This window comes from Manis pentadactyla, chromosome 5, assembly GCF_030020395.1.
Source record: "Manis pentadactyla isolate mManPen7 chromosome 5, mManPen7.hap1, whole genome shotgun sequence".
NCBI lineage: Eukaryota > Metazoa > Chordata > Mammalia > Pholidota > Manidae > Manis > Manis pentadactyla.
This window is the reverse complement of record NC_080023.1, coordinates 125,603,693-125,621,692: the sequence shown is the minus strand read 5'-3', so window position 1 is coordinate 125,621,692 and position 18,000 is coordinate 125,603,693. Positions and strand designations below refer to the sequence as shown.

The following is an 18,000-nucleotide window of genomic DNA, read 5'->3' as shown; positions in this document are numbered from 1 at the left end:
GGTTCAATTTCAATATTTTTGAATTTACTGAAGCTTTTCTTGGGGCCTAGTATATGATCTCTTTTTGAAAATGTTCCATGTGGACTTGAGAAGAATGCATATCCTGTTGCTTTTGGATGGAGTGTTCTGTAGATGTCCATTAGGTCCATATGTTCTAATACGTTGTTCAGTGCCTCTGTCTCTTATTTTTTGTCTGGTTGATCTGTCCTTCAGAGTGAGTGGTGTGTTGAAGTCTCCTAAAATGAATGCATTGTAATCTTTTTCCTCCTTTAATTCTGTTAGTATTTGTTTCACATGTGTAGGTGATCCTATGTTGGGTACATAGTTATTTAGAATAGTTATATACTCTTATTGGACTGATCCCTTTATCATTATTTAATGTCCTTCTTTTTCTCTTGTTACTTTCTCTTTTTTTGAAGTCTAGTTTTTTGGATACAAGTACTGCAACTCCTGCTTTTTTCTCCCTATTAATTGCATGAAATATCTTTTTCCATCCCTTTACTTTCAGTCTGTATATGTCTTTGAGTTTGAAGCAAGTCTCTTATAGGCAGTATGTAGACAGGTCTTGTTTTTTTATCCATTTAGTGACTCTGTGTCTTTTGATTGGTGCATTCAGAACATTTACATTTAGTGTGATTATCAATAGGTATATACTCATTGCCATTGCAGGCTTTAGATTCAAGTTTACCAAAGGTTCAAGGGTAATTCCCTTACTATCTGTCTAATTTAATTTAACTCACTTAGTATGCTATTACAAACACAACCTAAAGGTTCTTTTTTTTTTTTCTCCATTTTCTTCCACCTCCATTCTTTATATGTTAGGTAGCGTATGTATTCTGTACTCTTTGTCTATCCCTTTATTGACTTTGGGGGTAGTTGATTTGATTTTGCATCTGCTTAGTAAATAATTGTTCTTCTTTGTGTACTGTGGTTTTATTTCCCCAGTGAGAGCTATTTAGCCTTAGGAGTACTTCCATCTATAGCAGTCCCTCAAAAATGTACTGTAGAGATGGTTTTTGGGGGGTGAATTCTCTCAGCTTTTGCTTATCTGAAAATTGTTTAATCCTTCCTTCAAATTTGAATGATAACCTTGCCAGATAAAGTATTCTTGGTTTGAAGCCCTTCTGTTTCATTGCATTAAATTTTCATGCCACTCCCTTCTGGCCTGTAAGGTTTCTGTTGAGAAATCTGATGAGAGCCTGATGGGCTTTCCTTTGTGTGTGATATTTTATCTCTCCCTAGCTTCTTTTAAAAGCCTGTCCTTATCTTGATCTTTGCCATTTTAATTTTATATATCTTGGTGTTGTCTTCCTTGGGTCCCTTGTGTTAGGATATCTGTGCACCTCCATGGCCTAAGAGACTATCTCCTTCCCCAGTGTGGGGAAGTTTTCAGCAATTACCTCCTCAGTGGCACTTTCTATCCCTTTTCCTCTCTGTTCTTCTTCTGATACCCATATATTGTGCATATTGTTCCTTTTGGATTGGTCACACACTTCTCTCAATATTCTTTCATTCCTAGAGATCCTTTTTCCTCTCTGTGCCTCAGCTTCTTTTATTCCTCTTTTCTAATTTCTATTCCATTTACCATCTCTTCTACTACATCTAATCTGCTTTTAAATCCCTCCATTGTATATTTCACTTCAGGTATGGAATTTTTTAATGATTTAATCTCCATCCTAATTTCATCCGAGTTCTTGAATATTTTTCTGTACCTCCATGAGCACGTTTATCATTTTTATTTTGAACTCTCATTCAGGAAGATTGGTGAGTTCAATATCACTTGGGTCTTTTCCTGGTGTTTGTGAGATTTTAGTTTGAACCAGGTTCCTTTGATGTTTCATATTTGTATGTGGCACCCTCTAGTGCCCAGAAGCTCTAGTCTCTGGAGTTGCCTAACTCTTTGAGTGATGTCGGGGGCTACAGGGGAGTGGCTCTGATGCCTGGAGGGAGGTAAGTGCTGTTTCCTGCTTCCCAGCTGTGGTGCCTGTCTCCACTATCAGAACTAGTGGGCCAAGCACACAGGTGTAAGCCTCTGTGCTTTGCATTTGTAACTTCCATAGGTGGGAACTCTTTCTGTGTAGCCTGAGGCCAGGGCAGGGACTGCCAGTTTGTGAGTCTGTGCCAGCAAGTCAGGAGGAAGGTGCAGCAGGCTGTGTATCACAGTAGGGGATCTCACAGCTGAGTAGCCAGCCTGGGGAATGGAGCACCTGAATCTCCTGAAAGTTTCCAACCTGCTGGACCTATCACGCCCAGCCAACCTTGTCCACCTATCCCTTCTCCTACACAGCAAGCTCCATGTTGTCCCTGTCCCTTCAGCAGCTCTCTCACTGCTAGGAAGCCTCTCAGACCACCCACCTTTCCTTTGTCCCAGAGCAGCCAGATATGGATCTCTATCCTCCACACATGGGTGGAATGTCAATCTCTCCCAGTTTTTTGCTTGTCCTTGTTTTCCAGACCCACTAATCTCCAGAACACCATGCAGTGTAGGTTTGTGCTCCCAAAGATCTCCAGGCCTGGGTGTTCAGCTGTCCTAGGCTTCCATCCACTCTTCACCCTGTTTCTCTTCCTCCCGCCAGTGAGCTGGAGTTGGGGAAGGGCTTGGGTCCCGCCAGATCAAAGCTTTCTTACGTTACCCCCTTTTGTGAGGTTTGTTGTGTTCTCCAGGTGTATGCAGTCTGGCACAGCCTTCTTTCTTGTTGCTCTTTCTTTAGGATTAGTTGTATTAACTGTATTTTAATATTATATATGGTTTTGGGAGGAGGTTTCTCAGTCTCTCGTCTTGTGCCAACATCTTTAATCTTTCTAACATACTGTATTTTTTATTTTAAGTTGCCTTTACTTAAAATCTAGAAAATGGTTTGTTTTTTTATTGATCCAAAGTTACCCCAGAAGACAGAAATACAAAACAATTCAGCTTTTTGTACATGACTTGCTGTGCTAGGAACATATCTCTAACATGTTGCAACAATCCTTTTCCACTTTTTGCTTTCTTTCCTAAGGTGTCTTTCACAAGAACTAAAACATACTCTATGATTAATATAACACAATCATATTATGTAAGCATTTAAGTAATTACAATTTAAACAACCTTCATAGTAAAGATAAAGCATAAAATGGTTTTACAAAAATGTCTTGTTCAATACTTTTTGAAACCTTATACATAGGCTCATGTTTTGCAAATGAAATAGAATAATTTAATTTCTTATTTCAATTATTTTCAAGTGTGTTTCTTTCTTTCTCTTTTATTCTTTACTAGTGTGCACTGGTATGGGAATGTACAGACCCAGAAAGTGTGAGCAGAAAGGACAACTTACCTTTTTTGAATGCAGGTATGTACCTCTGTTTTGGAAATTCACATTAATTTCATATGAACATGAATTTTAATTTCCTATGAACTCAGTACTGAACCTGGGCAGCATTCTTACAGAATCATTTGTGAATACTTAATTGGTAATCATGAGGAGCCAGTAGAGTGTGGGTAGATTTGACAATTACATTAGAAAGATACATAAATACATTGGCTATATGGTAAAACAAATACCTTTTAAATACTGAACTTTTTATTATCTGAAACAAGAACACATTATAAATGCAATAAGTACTAGGAATATGTATTAATAAGTATTGATATTACTAAACTCTTATTTAGTTTGACTTTCTAAATATGGAATTCAAAGTAAATTTGTTAAAACTGTAGATACATGGATTCAGTAGGAAAATGTCATACAAGTTTGTACATTCTTGGGCGTCTGTATACTGTGTTAATTATAGTAATATATTTGAATTTTAATAAGACTCTAAATAATGTGTTGAAAAATGACCTTATGATTAAGATTAAGATATATGGTACAATTAAAAAATATGTGACAATATGTACATGTAAATTATGGAATTAATTTTTGAGTAATAATATAAATTATGCTACTACTAATAAAAATAATAGTAAATGACTATTACAGTGATAGGCAATATGCTAAATTCCTTGCTTGCCTTGCTGTGCCTTGCTCCCTGACATGTGCTTTAAAGAAGGCACTATCACTATCCCCATTTTATAGATGAGGAAATTGGTCAAGACCACCTACCTAGCAAATAGCAGGTCCAGAGTTTAAGTTTAATAACTATAAAGGCCTTTGCTCTTAATTACTAGACTGTGCTATTACTAAAAGCCATTAATTAATAAGTTGCCATAGCAATAAAATATGACACAGCCATGCTATACATTTAAACAGTGACATAGGTAGCATAATAATCAGCTTAATGAATGATACCAAACCTCAAAGGCATACTAATACATAGCTCCTAAACTATTAGAAGTTTTTCCCCCACAGCAAGCCACTACTAATAGGGAATGAAGGCAATCCTTTGATTGTGTTTATCCTACAGAGAACTCAAAATGGAAGTACAGTGCAAGGAATATAGTCATTAATATTGTAGTATCCTTGTATGATGACAGCTGGTAACTACACACTTATCATAGTAAGCATTTAGTAGTATCACTGTGTTGTATACCTGAAACCAATATAATATTGTATATCATCTATGCTTCAATAAAAAAATAAAATAAATAAATCTATAGTAAGGGAGAAACCCCCTAAAATAAAATAAAATGAAATGTAACAACAATAAAAAAAAGACTCATTAACTATTCATACATAGAATGAAGGGACCATACCAAAGAAAAGCAGCTAATTCTCGACCTATGATCAAATGACATTTTAAATTTTTATTAAGGTTGTAATATTGAGAGGAGTGTGCATTAAACAATGAAGAGTCAACCCAGACAGCTAGATCAGCCATGTGCCATAAAAATACTTAATAACCTATCAATGTGGTTAAAAATAGCTCGGGTATCCTCAGAAAGTCATCTTCACATATATTTCTCCATCTGAAAATTAATCAAACCTGTAGTCTTTTATTTTCAGATATCCAGATGATTAATATAATAAATGTAAATTTTGAGAAATAAAATTGAGTGTGGGAGATACTAGGTTCATGTTAAATACTGCTTGAATGAATTAGGTTATTACCAAAATCATTTATATTGTAAATATAAGGTAACTTCTAATGATTCACTCATGTGAGCCTTGTAACTTTTTATGCACACAAAAAGAAATGTCATTTCAAAACACTGTTTATGTTTAATATAAATTTCAAAGAGAAGGAGAAAAATGGCTCTCTAAGTAAAAAAATATATTACCTAAAGAAGAAGAGACAGAGGGGGAACATAGTGCAAATCAAATCTGTACCTCCTAATACTTGTGCCATAAAATCTATACGGCATGAGTCTTGGAAGTTTACTAACTTTCCTTCCTTCCTGTTCCAGATTACTAGGGTACTATTCCTAAAGTATAAATTATAGTATGACACAGCAACTGACATGGAATTGATGGAAGCAGCTGCATTCTGCCGTTTAAACATGCTTACTTAGTGGAGTGAAAGATGATTGATTAGTCCCTTTCCCTTTTCATGGATGTGACAGTTTTGGTGGTAATACTCCACTTAGTGGCCATGATATTTCTCAGGGTCTTTAGTCCAGGCAACCCAGAGGAGCACTTGGAACCTAAGATATTTGCCACAAATATTTCTTTGAGCCTTCTTATATTATGGAAAGATAAAACTAAATGACAGCGTTATAACAAGTGTTATAAAAGTCAGATTATTTTTTCTATTTTAAAAATACAACTGTGTTCTATATATGAAATGTTTCTATTCAAAATATAAAAGTACATTGTGCAGGTACAATACGTAGTGCTTTGCTCTGTGTACCTTTGTCTTTTGTTCTATTTACTTATCTAAACTCAGCAACTTTGGAATCAATCCATTATATTCCTCGGTGGAATTATTATTTTTTTTAATGTTTAGGCAAAGGGTGCTACTGACATTCTTCTCAAGTCTTTGTATTGATGTATTTTATGGAACTTGCCAGCCTCAAGTGAGTTAGGAAGTACCTACTGAGTGAGTGGAAGAGAATGTCATATCTCATAGGAGCTCTTCCCTTTTCTATTTATATCTCTAGAGGTTTAATTTATAATTCAGGAAATGGGCTTATCCATTGTAAGACTAAAAAGAAAAAGCTCTTCTCCCTAAGGTCTCACCTTTTTCATGCCCTGTTTGCCTTGCTGGTTGAATTCTGTTGGGAGTCCAGGAACACTGAGGGCAGGAGGAGAAAAGGAAGAGTAGGAGGACGGGGGGTGACTGGACAATGGCCTGAGAAAGACAGGTCAGCCCTGGAGCTGTTTGGGAAGGGTTCCTTAGAGCTCTTCCATTTTAGACTCTCAGAAACAAGACACACTAGAAGCCACAGTAAGTATTAGAAATGTGAAGTCCTTAGTTTGACTTTCTAATTATGTAACTCATAGAATAAAGTTGTTAACACATAGATTTACTTCTTTAACTTTTTGCTTATTTAAGCAAAATGGTAATAAGAACTCTCAAAACTATTTGTTGCTGGGGGTATAGGGAGGAGGGGAAGTTAATTTTGAACACAGAGAAGTGCAGGTGGTCAGGCGACTCTTGTGTCCTGCTAAGTCATATTAATTGGAGCCGGGCAACAGCTGATAGGCGCCGGTGGTATTAATGTCAGAGCACTGGGCGGACTCTCGGAAGAACTGGGGTCAAAGCTTATATTCACCAACCGGCAGCCGGTCAGCCTCTTGGGACATCAGTTCTTTTAAAATGGCTGTATTCACCTGGACAGTTTTTTACTTCTTTTTGGCTCGCAAATATTTGAAGTTGATATAGCATAGTTTTAACTTTTGCTGTTTTCCTTCTGTCTTAGAACTGTCATTTCATAAAAGTATTCATTTTAATTACTTTCACATGGATTCACACATCAGTTCTTTGTCATTTATAATTGTCTTTCTCAGGGCTTGATATTTAATAAACCTGACCAGAGATACACTTTTTAAAATTTTTGTAAAGAAGATAATTCTCTGTAGATTTCCTGATCTTTCCATTTTGCTTGGTGAAATGATGATGATCCATGGACCCTTATATTACTGTGCCAAATCTGAGTGGCTAATGGAGCCTGTCACTAAGTTTCCTATTCTCCTCACATTTTGGGTGAGTTTCCCACTGTCAGCAAAGTATTAGATTTGACACGGCATCTCTCTGGGCTGAATTCCATACCTCTTGAGTCATGAAATTAACCTTCAGCATTCTTCAAAGAACACTTTCATGCTGTATATTAACATGTACACTGTTCTTCCTCTTGACAGAGGATGTATTGAACAGCAATGATTTCCATGACTGCATAGATAAGAATCTAAACAAAGATGAGGGGACTGTACTGCAGTCAGTCTTAAATACATGTATTTAAGTTCTCCTCCGACTGGGAGACTTTATTGGTGCTTGCACTTCCTGCTTCACAGATGAATCACATTTTTTCTCAAAATAGGCCTCTATCTATATCTTTGGTTCTTTTTCCCAAAATAGGGTTAAGCCCACTACTGTTGCTCTGCAGGAGACAATAGATTATAAGCTATTTAAGAAGAGGGAACACAGCTTATTTACTTCTGTATCTCCAGGGCCAGAATACAATAGGAACAAAAAAAATGCTTGTCAAATGACTGATAACAGATATATCTTATCATCAGAATTTATACTTCTGGTAAACAGAAAACTGCATTTTAATTCTCTCCATGAGAAAGATGTTCAAATTTAGTAATTTAGATTTGAAATAAAACAATTTATTACTTTTCTTAAAAATGACTACCATATTCTCATTAAAATTTTTTTCTACTTCTTGTGACAGCACAGACTTTAACTGCCTTTCCACATTACCACCCAACTGAGCTAAATATTAGGGTAGCATTCTCCTCACTACCACCCCCATACAAAGCAATGCATAGCAGAATATTTTAAGAGATTGTCAAAAATGTTTCCCTCTGTACTCATTTTGAGTCCTGAGGAATTCCAGCACAAAATGAAGTCCCATTTTTCCCTTTTGTGTTTTTCATTCATGGGTTTCTAAATATACTACTTTGCCAAATTTTAAATGATATTTTATATTAACTAAGATATCTCCATTGTATTTTCTGCATTCTAGCTTAAATAGGTTTTGCCCTTGTGGTTATAACTATGATATATAAATTTGGGGCCATTGTGGCTTATAACATTGGTTCTTGATCCTTTATATGTTGTATACCGGATTTCTTTGCCCTTTGTATTTTAACAAATGTGAGGGAGTTCATTAACCTTGCTCTTTTGGAATTTCCATGTATTTTCACTACTGTGTACTAATCAATATATTTAGGATGTTAGTGTCTTGCCAGTGGGTTTTAGCCCTTGGCAAGTTTGCTGTGGATTCAGTGTGACCAAAGAAATGACAGTAAAATGTTCTTGGGGTGAAAGGGTTATACCCAACTTTATTTCCATGGTGGCAGGTCAATCACTAAAATCCCGTTCACTCAGGGGGTCTGCATGCAGCAAGCTGGCCTCTGCCTCTGGGCCTCTCTACCCACACAGCCGTCCTCTGGGCCTCTGTCCTCAGCACTGCCACCACTCCAGCCTCTGCTCTGCTCTTCTGCAGCCTTGTAGTAGCCATGCCACCGTGTTGCCCAGAGCACTGGGCAGATCTCTTTACATATAGTCAATAGCAACGTATTGCCCACAGTTGTGTAGTGAGGCTAGCCAACCAGGGCCAGGTGAGAATCCTGGCCACAGGAATTTTCATTTTATCCACAGTTAGGTGCTATAATTGAAGAGTGAATTTCACTAGCTAATAGTCAATGGAATCATCTCCTTGACCCTTTTAAATGCTTTAACTACCTTCCTGTTGTAAGTCCTTTTCTCCTCCACTGCCCACTTAGGTGAACTAGAAGAAAAGTAAAGGCAAAAAGACGATATAGTAAGTTAACATTTTGTGGACAAATATGAAGAAGGCTTTCCCTCAATTGTGGTTTTCCATTGCTTGTTCTGGTTCCTGTGCTCTCACTTGAAGTGAGATTTTAATTATGTCCTTCCCTCCTGAATCCCCCCTAATTTACACAGCTGTTGTGTTCTAACTGTTCCCCTCTTGGGGAAAGTAATGATGGGAAACGTCTGAGTTGCAAGGTTTAAGCTCATTTCTGTGGAATGTTTGCATTTACTGGACGCTATGTTAGGAGCAGTAGATAAAATGAGGATGAGGAAATCAACATGGTCCTAGCCTTCACAAAGTTCACCTTCTAAGGGGCACATGGAACAGTAAACAGACAATTACAGCATAGCTGGTAAGAATCCTAATAAAGATGAGAATGGGAAGTACAAAGGAGAGACACCTTTAGGGAGGGAGAGACTGGAAGGCAAGAAATGGCTTCCTGCAGGTGGTGCTAGCTGAGCTGAGTTTATAGGACAGCTAGCTTACCTGTTAGCCAGGAAAGAGGGGCCTTCCTTTGAGGTGCAGGGAATGCCTTTAACAGAGGCAAACTGGCAAGAAACAACTTGAGTTCAGAGAACTGTAGGTCATTCCAGGTTGCTCAGCATGCAATATGAGCTAGCTCCTGCCTATTCAGTTGTGTCCTTTACTTCAGTGATGGAACTGGAATGAACAGAGCAAATCATTCAGACTAGAATGAAGCAGATCATTTTTCTGACCAGACAAAAATTTGATACACTAAATTCACCAATTATCACCATTTAGAGACTGCCTACAAATTTTTACCTTTTTTTTTCCTAACATCTGTAATAGTTCTTATTTTTAGCTTTGAATTGAAGATGGAGGGCCAACAGCTTGCGAGTTTGGCTAGACTAAGGGAGCAGCAACTCAATTAATATTCTATTTCTGTTCTTTTTTTAAAATTTTGCTTTAAAAAACAATACAAATAATATAATTTAAATTTTTAACAAACCTAGAGAAAAGCAATTAAAATTTTGGGGGAGTTTGTTTTTTAAAGATTTATTTCACTGTAATTATTTTTAAACAGATGTCTCCGCTGTATTTTCTGAGCTCCTCTCGTGTTCTTTCCTTCACTTTTCAGTAGCAATGTTCAGGATAGTGTTTCAGTGATTTCTATTTTGGATTTGCAGTTCTCATACAATCTTTAAAAGAGCCAACCTACTTTTAAGATGTATATAAATCTAAGACATTTCCAAGTACAAATGAGGGAGTGTCAGCATCTAATTGGATTAAGCAGACTTATCTTTTGTAAGTATAATGTAGCATTTGGAGAATAGGCAATACATGTACATTCAGCTGAATAATTAAACTATTAAACAACTGCATAATTAAAAGGTACAGAATGAATAGATTCTCTACAAGAATCTGCAGTACATTAAAGTAATGATTTTATAAGGCTTGAAGCCAATAAAGTCAGATTCCATTTAAATATGTGGCTCTGCCACTTCCTGAAAGCAAGAAAGGGCAAGAAGATAATCATGGATGAGCTTCCTCTGTAAAACTATATTAAAGAAAATCTGATGAAATGAATGTTTGCCTTTTTGATGATACCCTTGACCCTAAATCCAAATTTCCAGAATTCCTTGTCCAACTCACTGATGTCCCTGACACACATCCAGGGGTAGAAAGTCTCCGTGATGGGTCTCTGCCTCACCCTTTCTGCCCTGGGTCGCTCAAGCAGCTTTTTCTGTGTTGTCTGTGCTGGCTCTGTTGAACACTTCTTCGCTCGCTTTCTTTGATGATTCAGAGTTAGAGCAGGTTGGCTTTCACAACTGCTGAATATAATGGAAAAGCAGGTGGCGTGTTACCTTGCTTCAGAGGGCCCGGTTACAGTGCTGGGAGAAACAATGTAGACATTTAAGTTGGCTGCAATTATGGGGAAAAATCTGTCCTTTACTTTCTGTCCCTGTGTTCACCATGGGGAGTGGACCTCATGGGGAATACATCAGCATCTGGACCAGTTTAAGACTTTGCCCTTTATTAAAGTCCATCAACAGTATTTGAAATCTAGTTTTGTATGTCCAAAGAGATTATTCCTTTAACATAAACATGAAATGTCCCCACTGCTTTTCTCTTGGTAGAATCTGTTGCATGATATTTTAAGCATTTTTTTTTGCAAACACAGTGAAAAAAATGAAAAGAATACACACAGGCTCTTTTAAAAAAGAAATTACATGTTATATAGTTATTGTTGCTGGGTTGAACCTATTTTACAGTCAGAAATACATCTCCTATGTGAAGAAACACTTGGCATCAGTGGAGAGCCAGCACTGAAAGTGTTGAACTCATTTACACATTATGCAGAATTATTGAAATTCTCTCTGCTATAAGGGAGAAGCATTAAAAAAACTGACAAAAGCATTCATCATTTATGGCCCATTGTTCAATATTTGATGCGTGATACCATGCCTTTCTTTTATGTGAGGATGACAAAATCTCCCCACTATCAACACAGTAAGAATTTTGAATTGAGAACATCTTATCTTGTCTTTTTCATAACCAGTGCAACAAATTTGCATAGCAGTTGCAAGTGAGGCCATAGTTTTTGTTTGTTTTTGTTTGTTTTGTTTTTTCATTTTTAAAGCCCTACTCCATCATATGGTGTTTTAGGATACATAGTAGGTATTCTTGCTTTATGCATAGTGGCTATTCAATAAGAAATGCTGCTGGATCAAATGGGGTTTTAAAGTGTATCCTACTGTATCTACATTGAGATCCTCATGAATATATTTAATTTAGTACTAATGTTTGGAGACTTATGAGTTTCAAAAGATCAGAAACTATAGCATTAAAGTTAGATCTGAGACATTATTGGGAACTTTCTTGGATGATTAAGTTGCCTAATTTTTTTATTATTATTATTATTTCCCCAAGTGTTTCCCTTAACATCAGCAGTATTCCCACAGAGTCCCTGTATGATATATACCAAGTGGTCAGAGGAGCATTCTGGAACTCATTAATCAAACTGCCCTTGGTTTCTGCTTAAGCTTTTTCAATGAAGATTTATATTTAGAACACATTGAAGAGTATTAAAATGAAAACTAAATCAAAAGTTGAAGGACTAGTTTTGGGATAACAGAGAAAATGAGTCATTTTGTATTTTGTAACAATTCAAAATATGCGTTTTCTAAAAAACCAAGGCAAATTCAAGTCCATGGTTTGGGAGGTAGATTCTATGTAATACGGAAAAAAGAAAGATTAAAAATCAGCACATAGACTAACCATAGGTAAGCCAAGTAATTAAATATTAGATTACTAAGGAAAAATTTAGGTATTTCAGAGTACTACTAGTACGTTTGAAAGGATGCATTTATATTCCTGATCATGCTAGCTAAATTAGAATTTATGAGATACCATAAATTGTTAAACCTGACACATTATATTGAATTCAATACATACTTTTTTTTTCTTCTCCAACTTTAGAGGTAGGAAAATAGAGGTTATAGTAAAATTCTTCTATCTTTGAGCTATTGTCCCTTTAAAAATGAATGAGACATCATAGCGTTTTTTTATTATAAGTTCTTATATTTCAGATGAAAGAAAATATATTGGATAAGGCCTAATAAACAAAAATATAAAAAGAAATCATAAAATTCTATAGAAAAAATCAAACAATCTAATTAAAAATAGGCAGAGGAGGGTGGAGCCAAGATGGTGGCGTGAGTAGGGCAATGGGAATCTCTTCCCAAAAACATATATATTTTTGAAAATACAACAAATACAACTAATCCTAAAAGAGAGACCAGAAATCACAGGACAACAGCCAGACTACATCCACACCTGCAAGAACCCAGCGCCTGGGGTAAGGGGTAAGATACAAGCTGCAGCCCAGCGGGACCTGAGCGCCCCTCACCCCAGCTCCCGGTGGGAGGAGAGGAGTCGGAGCGGGGAGGGAAAGGGAGCCCAGGACTGCTAAACACCCAGCCCTAGCCATCCGCATCAGAGCGCACACACAGAGTATGCGTGGGGTGCTGGATACTAGGGAAACAGGACAGTAAGACCTTTGAGTGGGACCCGAAGCTGGCACCCCTGTGACAAAGAAAAGCGAGTGCTTTTTGAAAGTCTTAAAGGGACAGGGACCCCATGGCTGGACGGAAGCATCCCAGGTCACAGTACAGCAACTAGAAATTCAAGGAACCTCCGAGTGCACTAACCTCCTGGGCGACAGCTCTGAGATCCCTCACGGAGGTAAATAGCCAAACAGCCCCCCATCCATTACCCCTCCAGGGCCCCGTCATAGCAGAGTAGCAGCCTGAGGCTGGCCACGCCCACAGCAAGGGAGCTTCCTACATACCGGCTGGTCAAGATACAGAGACCCAGTCTACACCCAATTGCCCAACACAAGCCACTAGGGGTCGCAGTTGTTCCAGTAAAGAAAGGAAAGGGGCCAAGTGGAAAGAGGCTTGACTCTCCCAGCTGATAGATGCGTCAATAGCACTCCATTGCACCTATCAACAAGAAAAGGCAAAATAATTTGATCCAGACAAGACTAACCCAGACATCTTCGACATCTTCTACATCTTCCCCTAAGAAGGAAACTGGGGAGATAGATTTAACCAGTCTTCCTGAAAAAGAATTCAAAACAAAAGTCATAACCATGCTGATGGACTTGCAGAGAAATATGCAAGAACTAAGGAGGGAGAATACAGAAATAAAACAAGCTCCGGAAGGACTTCAAAACAGAATGGACGAGATGCAAGAGACCATTAATGGACTAGAAAACAGAGAACAGGAATGCAGAGAAGTTGATGCAGAGAGAGATAAAAGGACCTCCAGGAATGAAAGAAATTTTAAGAGAACTGTGTGACCAAAACGGAACAATATCCGTATCATAGGGGTACCAAAAGAAGAAGAGAGAGAAAAAGGGATAGAAAGTGTCTTTGAAGAAATAATTGCTGAAAACTTCTCCAAACTAGGGGAGGAAATGGCCTCAGACCACAGAGGTACACAGAACTCCCATGACAAGGGATCCAAGGAGGGCAACACCAAGACACATAATATTTAAAATGGCAAAGATCAAAGACAAGGACAGTGTATTAAAGGCAGCCAGAGAGGAAAAAAAAGGTCACCTACAAAGGAAAACCCATCAGGCTATCATCAGACTTCTCAACAGAAACCCTACAGGCCAGAAGAGAATGGCATGATATACTTAATGCAATGAAACAGAAGGGCCTCGAACCAAGACTACTGTATCCAGTACGATTATCATTTAAATATGAAGGAGGGATTAAACAATTCCCAGACAAGCAAAAGTTGAGGGAATTTGCCTCCCACAAGCCACCTCTACAGGGCATCTTACAGAGACTGCTCTAGATGGGAGCACTACTAAAAAGAGCACAGAACAAAACACCCAACATATGAAGAAGGGAGGAGAAAGAATAAGAAGGGAGAGACATAAAGAATCATCAGACCGTGTTTATAATAGCTCAATAAGCGAGTTAAGTTAGACAGTAAGATAGTAAAGAAGCTAATCTTGAACCTTTGGTAACCACAAACTTAAAGCCTGCAATGGCAATAAGTACCTACCTTTCAATAATCAGCCTAAATGTAAATGGACTGAATGCACCAATCAAAAGACACAGAGTAATATAATGGATAAAAAAGCAAGACCCATCCATATGCTGCTTACAAGAGACTCACCTCAAACCCAAAGACATGCATAGACTTAAAGTCAAGGGATGGAAAAAGATATTTCATGCAAACAACAGAGAGAAAAAAGCAGGTGTTGCAATACTAGTATCAGACAAAATAGACTTTAAAATAAAGAAAGTAACAAAAGATAAAGGACATTAAATAATGATAAAGGGCTCAGTCCAACAAGAGGATATAACCATTATAAATATACATGCACCCTACAGGAGCACCAACATATGTGAAACAGATACTAACAGAATTAAAGGAGGAAATAGAATGCAATGCGTTCATTCTGGGAGATTTCAACACATAACTCATTCGAAGGACAGATCCACCAGACAGAAAATAAGTAAGGACACAGAGGCACTGAACAACACACTAGAACAGATGGACCTAATAGATATCTATAGAACTCTACATCCAAAAGCAACAGGGTACACATTCTTCTCAATTGCACATGGAACATTCTCCAGAATAGACCATATACTAGGCCACAAAAAGAGCCTCAGTAAATTCCAAAAGATTGAAATCCTACCAACCAACTTATCAACCACAAAGGCATAAAACTAGAAATAAATTGTACAAAGAAAGCAAAAAGGCTCACAAACACATGGAGGCTTAACAACACACTCCTAAATAATCAATGGATCAATAACCAAATCAAAATGGAGATCCAGCAATATATGGAAACAAACGTCAACAACAACACAAAGCCCCAACTACTGTGGGATGCAGCGAAAGCAGTCTTAAGAGGAAAGTATATAGCAATCCAGGCGTATTTAAAGAAGGAAGAACAATCCCAACTGAATGATCTAATGTCACAATTATCGAAATTGGAAAAAGAAGAACAAATGAGGCCTAAGGTCAGCAGAAGGAGAGACATAATAAAGATCAGAGAAGAAATAAATAAAATGAGAAGAATAAAACAATAGCAAAAATCAATGAAACCAAGAGCTGGTTCTCTGAGAAAATAAACAAAATAGATAAGCCTCTAGCCAGACTTATTAAGAGGAAAAGATAGTCAACACAAATCAACAGAATCAGAAACGAGAACGGAAAAATCACAACGGACCCCACAGAAATACAAAGAATAATTAGAGAGTACTATGAAAACCTATATGCTAACAAAATGGGAAACCTAGGAGAAATGGACAACTTCCTAGAAAAATACAACTTTCCAAAACTGACCCAGAAAGAAACAGAAAATCTAAACAGACCAATTACCAGCAAAGAAATTGAAGCGGTTATCAAAAAACTACCAAAGAACAAAACCCCTGGGCCTGAAGGATTTACCTCGGAATTTTATCAGACATACAGAGAAGACATAATACCCATTCTCCTTAAAGTTTTCCAAAAAATAGAAGAGGAGGGAATACTCCCAAACTCATTCTATGAAGCCAACATCATCCTAATACCAAAACCAGGCAAAGAACCCACCAAAAAAGAAAACTGCAGACCAATATCCCTGATGAACATACATGCAAAAATACTCAACAAAATATTAGGAAACCGAGTTCAAAAATACATCAAAAGGATCATACACCATGACCAAGTGGGATTCATCCCAGGGATGCAAGGATGGTACAACGTATGAAAATCCATCAACATCATCCACCACATCAACAAAAAGAGAGACAAAAACCACATGATCATCTCCATAGATGCTAAAAAAGCATTCGACAGAATTCAACATCCATTCATGATAAAAACTATCAACAAAATGGGTATAGAGGGCAAGTACCTCAACATAATAAAGGCCATATTTGATAAACCCACAGCCAACATCATACTGAACAGCGAGAAGCTGAAAGCTTTTCCTCTGCGATTGGGAACAAGACAGGGATGCCCACTCTCCCCACTGTTATTCAACATAGTACTAGGTCCTAGCCATGGCAATTAGACAAAATAAAGAAATACAAGGAATCCAGATTGGCAAAGAAGTAGTTAAACTGTCACTATTTGCAGACGACATGATATTGTACATAAAAAAAACTAAAGAATCCACTCCAAAACTACTGGAGCTAATATCGGAATTCAGCAAAGTTGCAGGATACAAAATTAACACACAGAAATCTGTGACTTTCCTATACACTAACAATAAACTAATAGAAAGAGAAATCAGGAAGACAATTCCATTCACAGTAGCATCAAAAAGAATAAAATACCTAGGAATAAATCTAACCAAGGAAGTGAAAGACATATACCCTGAAAACTCTAAGACAGTCTTAAGAGAAATTAAAGAGGTCACTAACAAATGGAAACTCATCCCATGCTCCTGGCTAGGAAGAATTAATATCGTAAAAATGGCCATCCTGCCCAAAGCAATATACAGATTCGATGCAATCCCTATCAAATTACCAACAGCATTCTTCAATGAACTGGAACAAATAGTTCAAAAATTCATATGGAAACACCAAAGACCCCGAATAGCTAAAGCAATCCTGAGAAGAAAGAATAAAGTGGCGGGGATCTCACTCCCCAACTTCAAGCTCTACTACAAAGCCACAGTAGTCAAGACAATTTGGTAGTGGCACAAGAACAGAGCCACAGACCAATGGAACAGAATAGAGACTCCAAATATTAACCCAAACATATATGGTCAACTAATATTCGATAAAGGGGCCATGGACATACAATGGGGAAATTACAGTCTCTTCAACACATGGTGCTGGCAAAACTGGACAGCTACATGTAAGAGAATGAAACTGGATCAGTGTCTAACCCCTTACACAAAAGTAAATTCGAAATGGATCAAAGAATTGAACATAAGTCATGAAACCATAAAACTCTTAGAAAAAAACATGGGCAAAAATCTCTTAGACATAAACATGAGTCAACTCTTCTTGAACATATCTCCCCGGGCAAGGGAAACAAAAGCAAAAATGAACAAATGGGACTATATCAAGCTGAAAAGCTTCTGTACAGCAAAGGACACCATCAATAAAACAAAAAGGTATCCTTTAGTTTGGGAGAATATATTTATAAATGACAGATCCGATAAAGCGTTGACATCCAAAATATATAAAGAGCTCACACACCTCAACAAACAAAAAACAAATAACCCAATTAAAAAATGGGCAGAGGAGCTGAATAGACAGTTCTCTAAAGAAGAAATTCAGATGGCCAACAGACGTGAAAAGATGCTCCACATCGCTTGTCATCAGAGAAATGCAAATTAAAACCACAATGAGATATCATCTCACACCAGTAAGGATGGCTACCATCCAAAAGACAAACAACAACAAATGTTGGCGAGGTTGTGGAGAAAGGGGAACCCTCCTACACTGCTGTTGGGAATGTAAATTAGTTCAACCATTGTGGAAAGCAGTATGGAGGTTCCTCAAAAAGCTCAAAATAGAAATACCATTTGACCCAGAAATTCCACTTCTAGGAATTTTCCCTAAGAATGCAGCATTCCAGTTTGAAAAAGACAGGTGCACCCCTATGCTTATCGCTGCACTATTTACAATAGCCAAGATATGGAAGCA

At 37.5% G+C, this 18,000-nt stretch overlaps 1 protein-coding gene across 1 annotated transcript in view; it reads left to right on the top strand.

Annotated features, from left to right (window-relative positions):
• The window catches only part of INPP4B (inositol polyphosphate-4-phosphatase type II B), a 948,429-nt gene that overhangs the window by 711,797 nt on the left and 218,632 nt on the right, over positions 1-18,000 (top strand). The window contains exon 13 of the mRNA XM_057502657.1: positions 3,257-3,329. Within this exon, the coding sequence (XP_057358640.1) occupies positions 3,257-3,329 (73 nt within the window). The remainder of the gene's footprint in view (positions 1-3,256; positions 3,330-18,000) is intronic.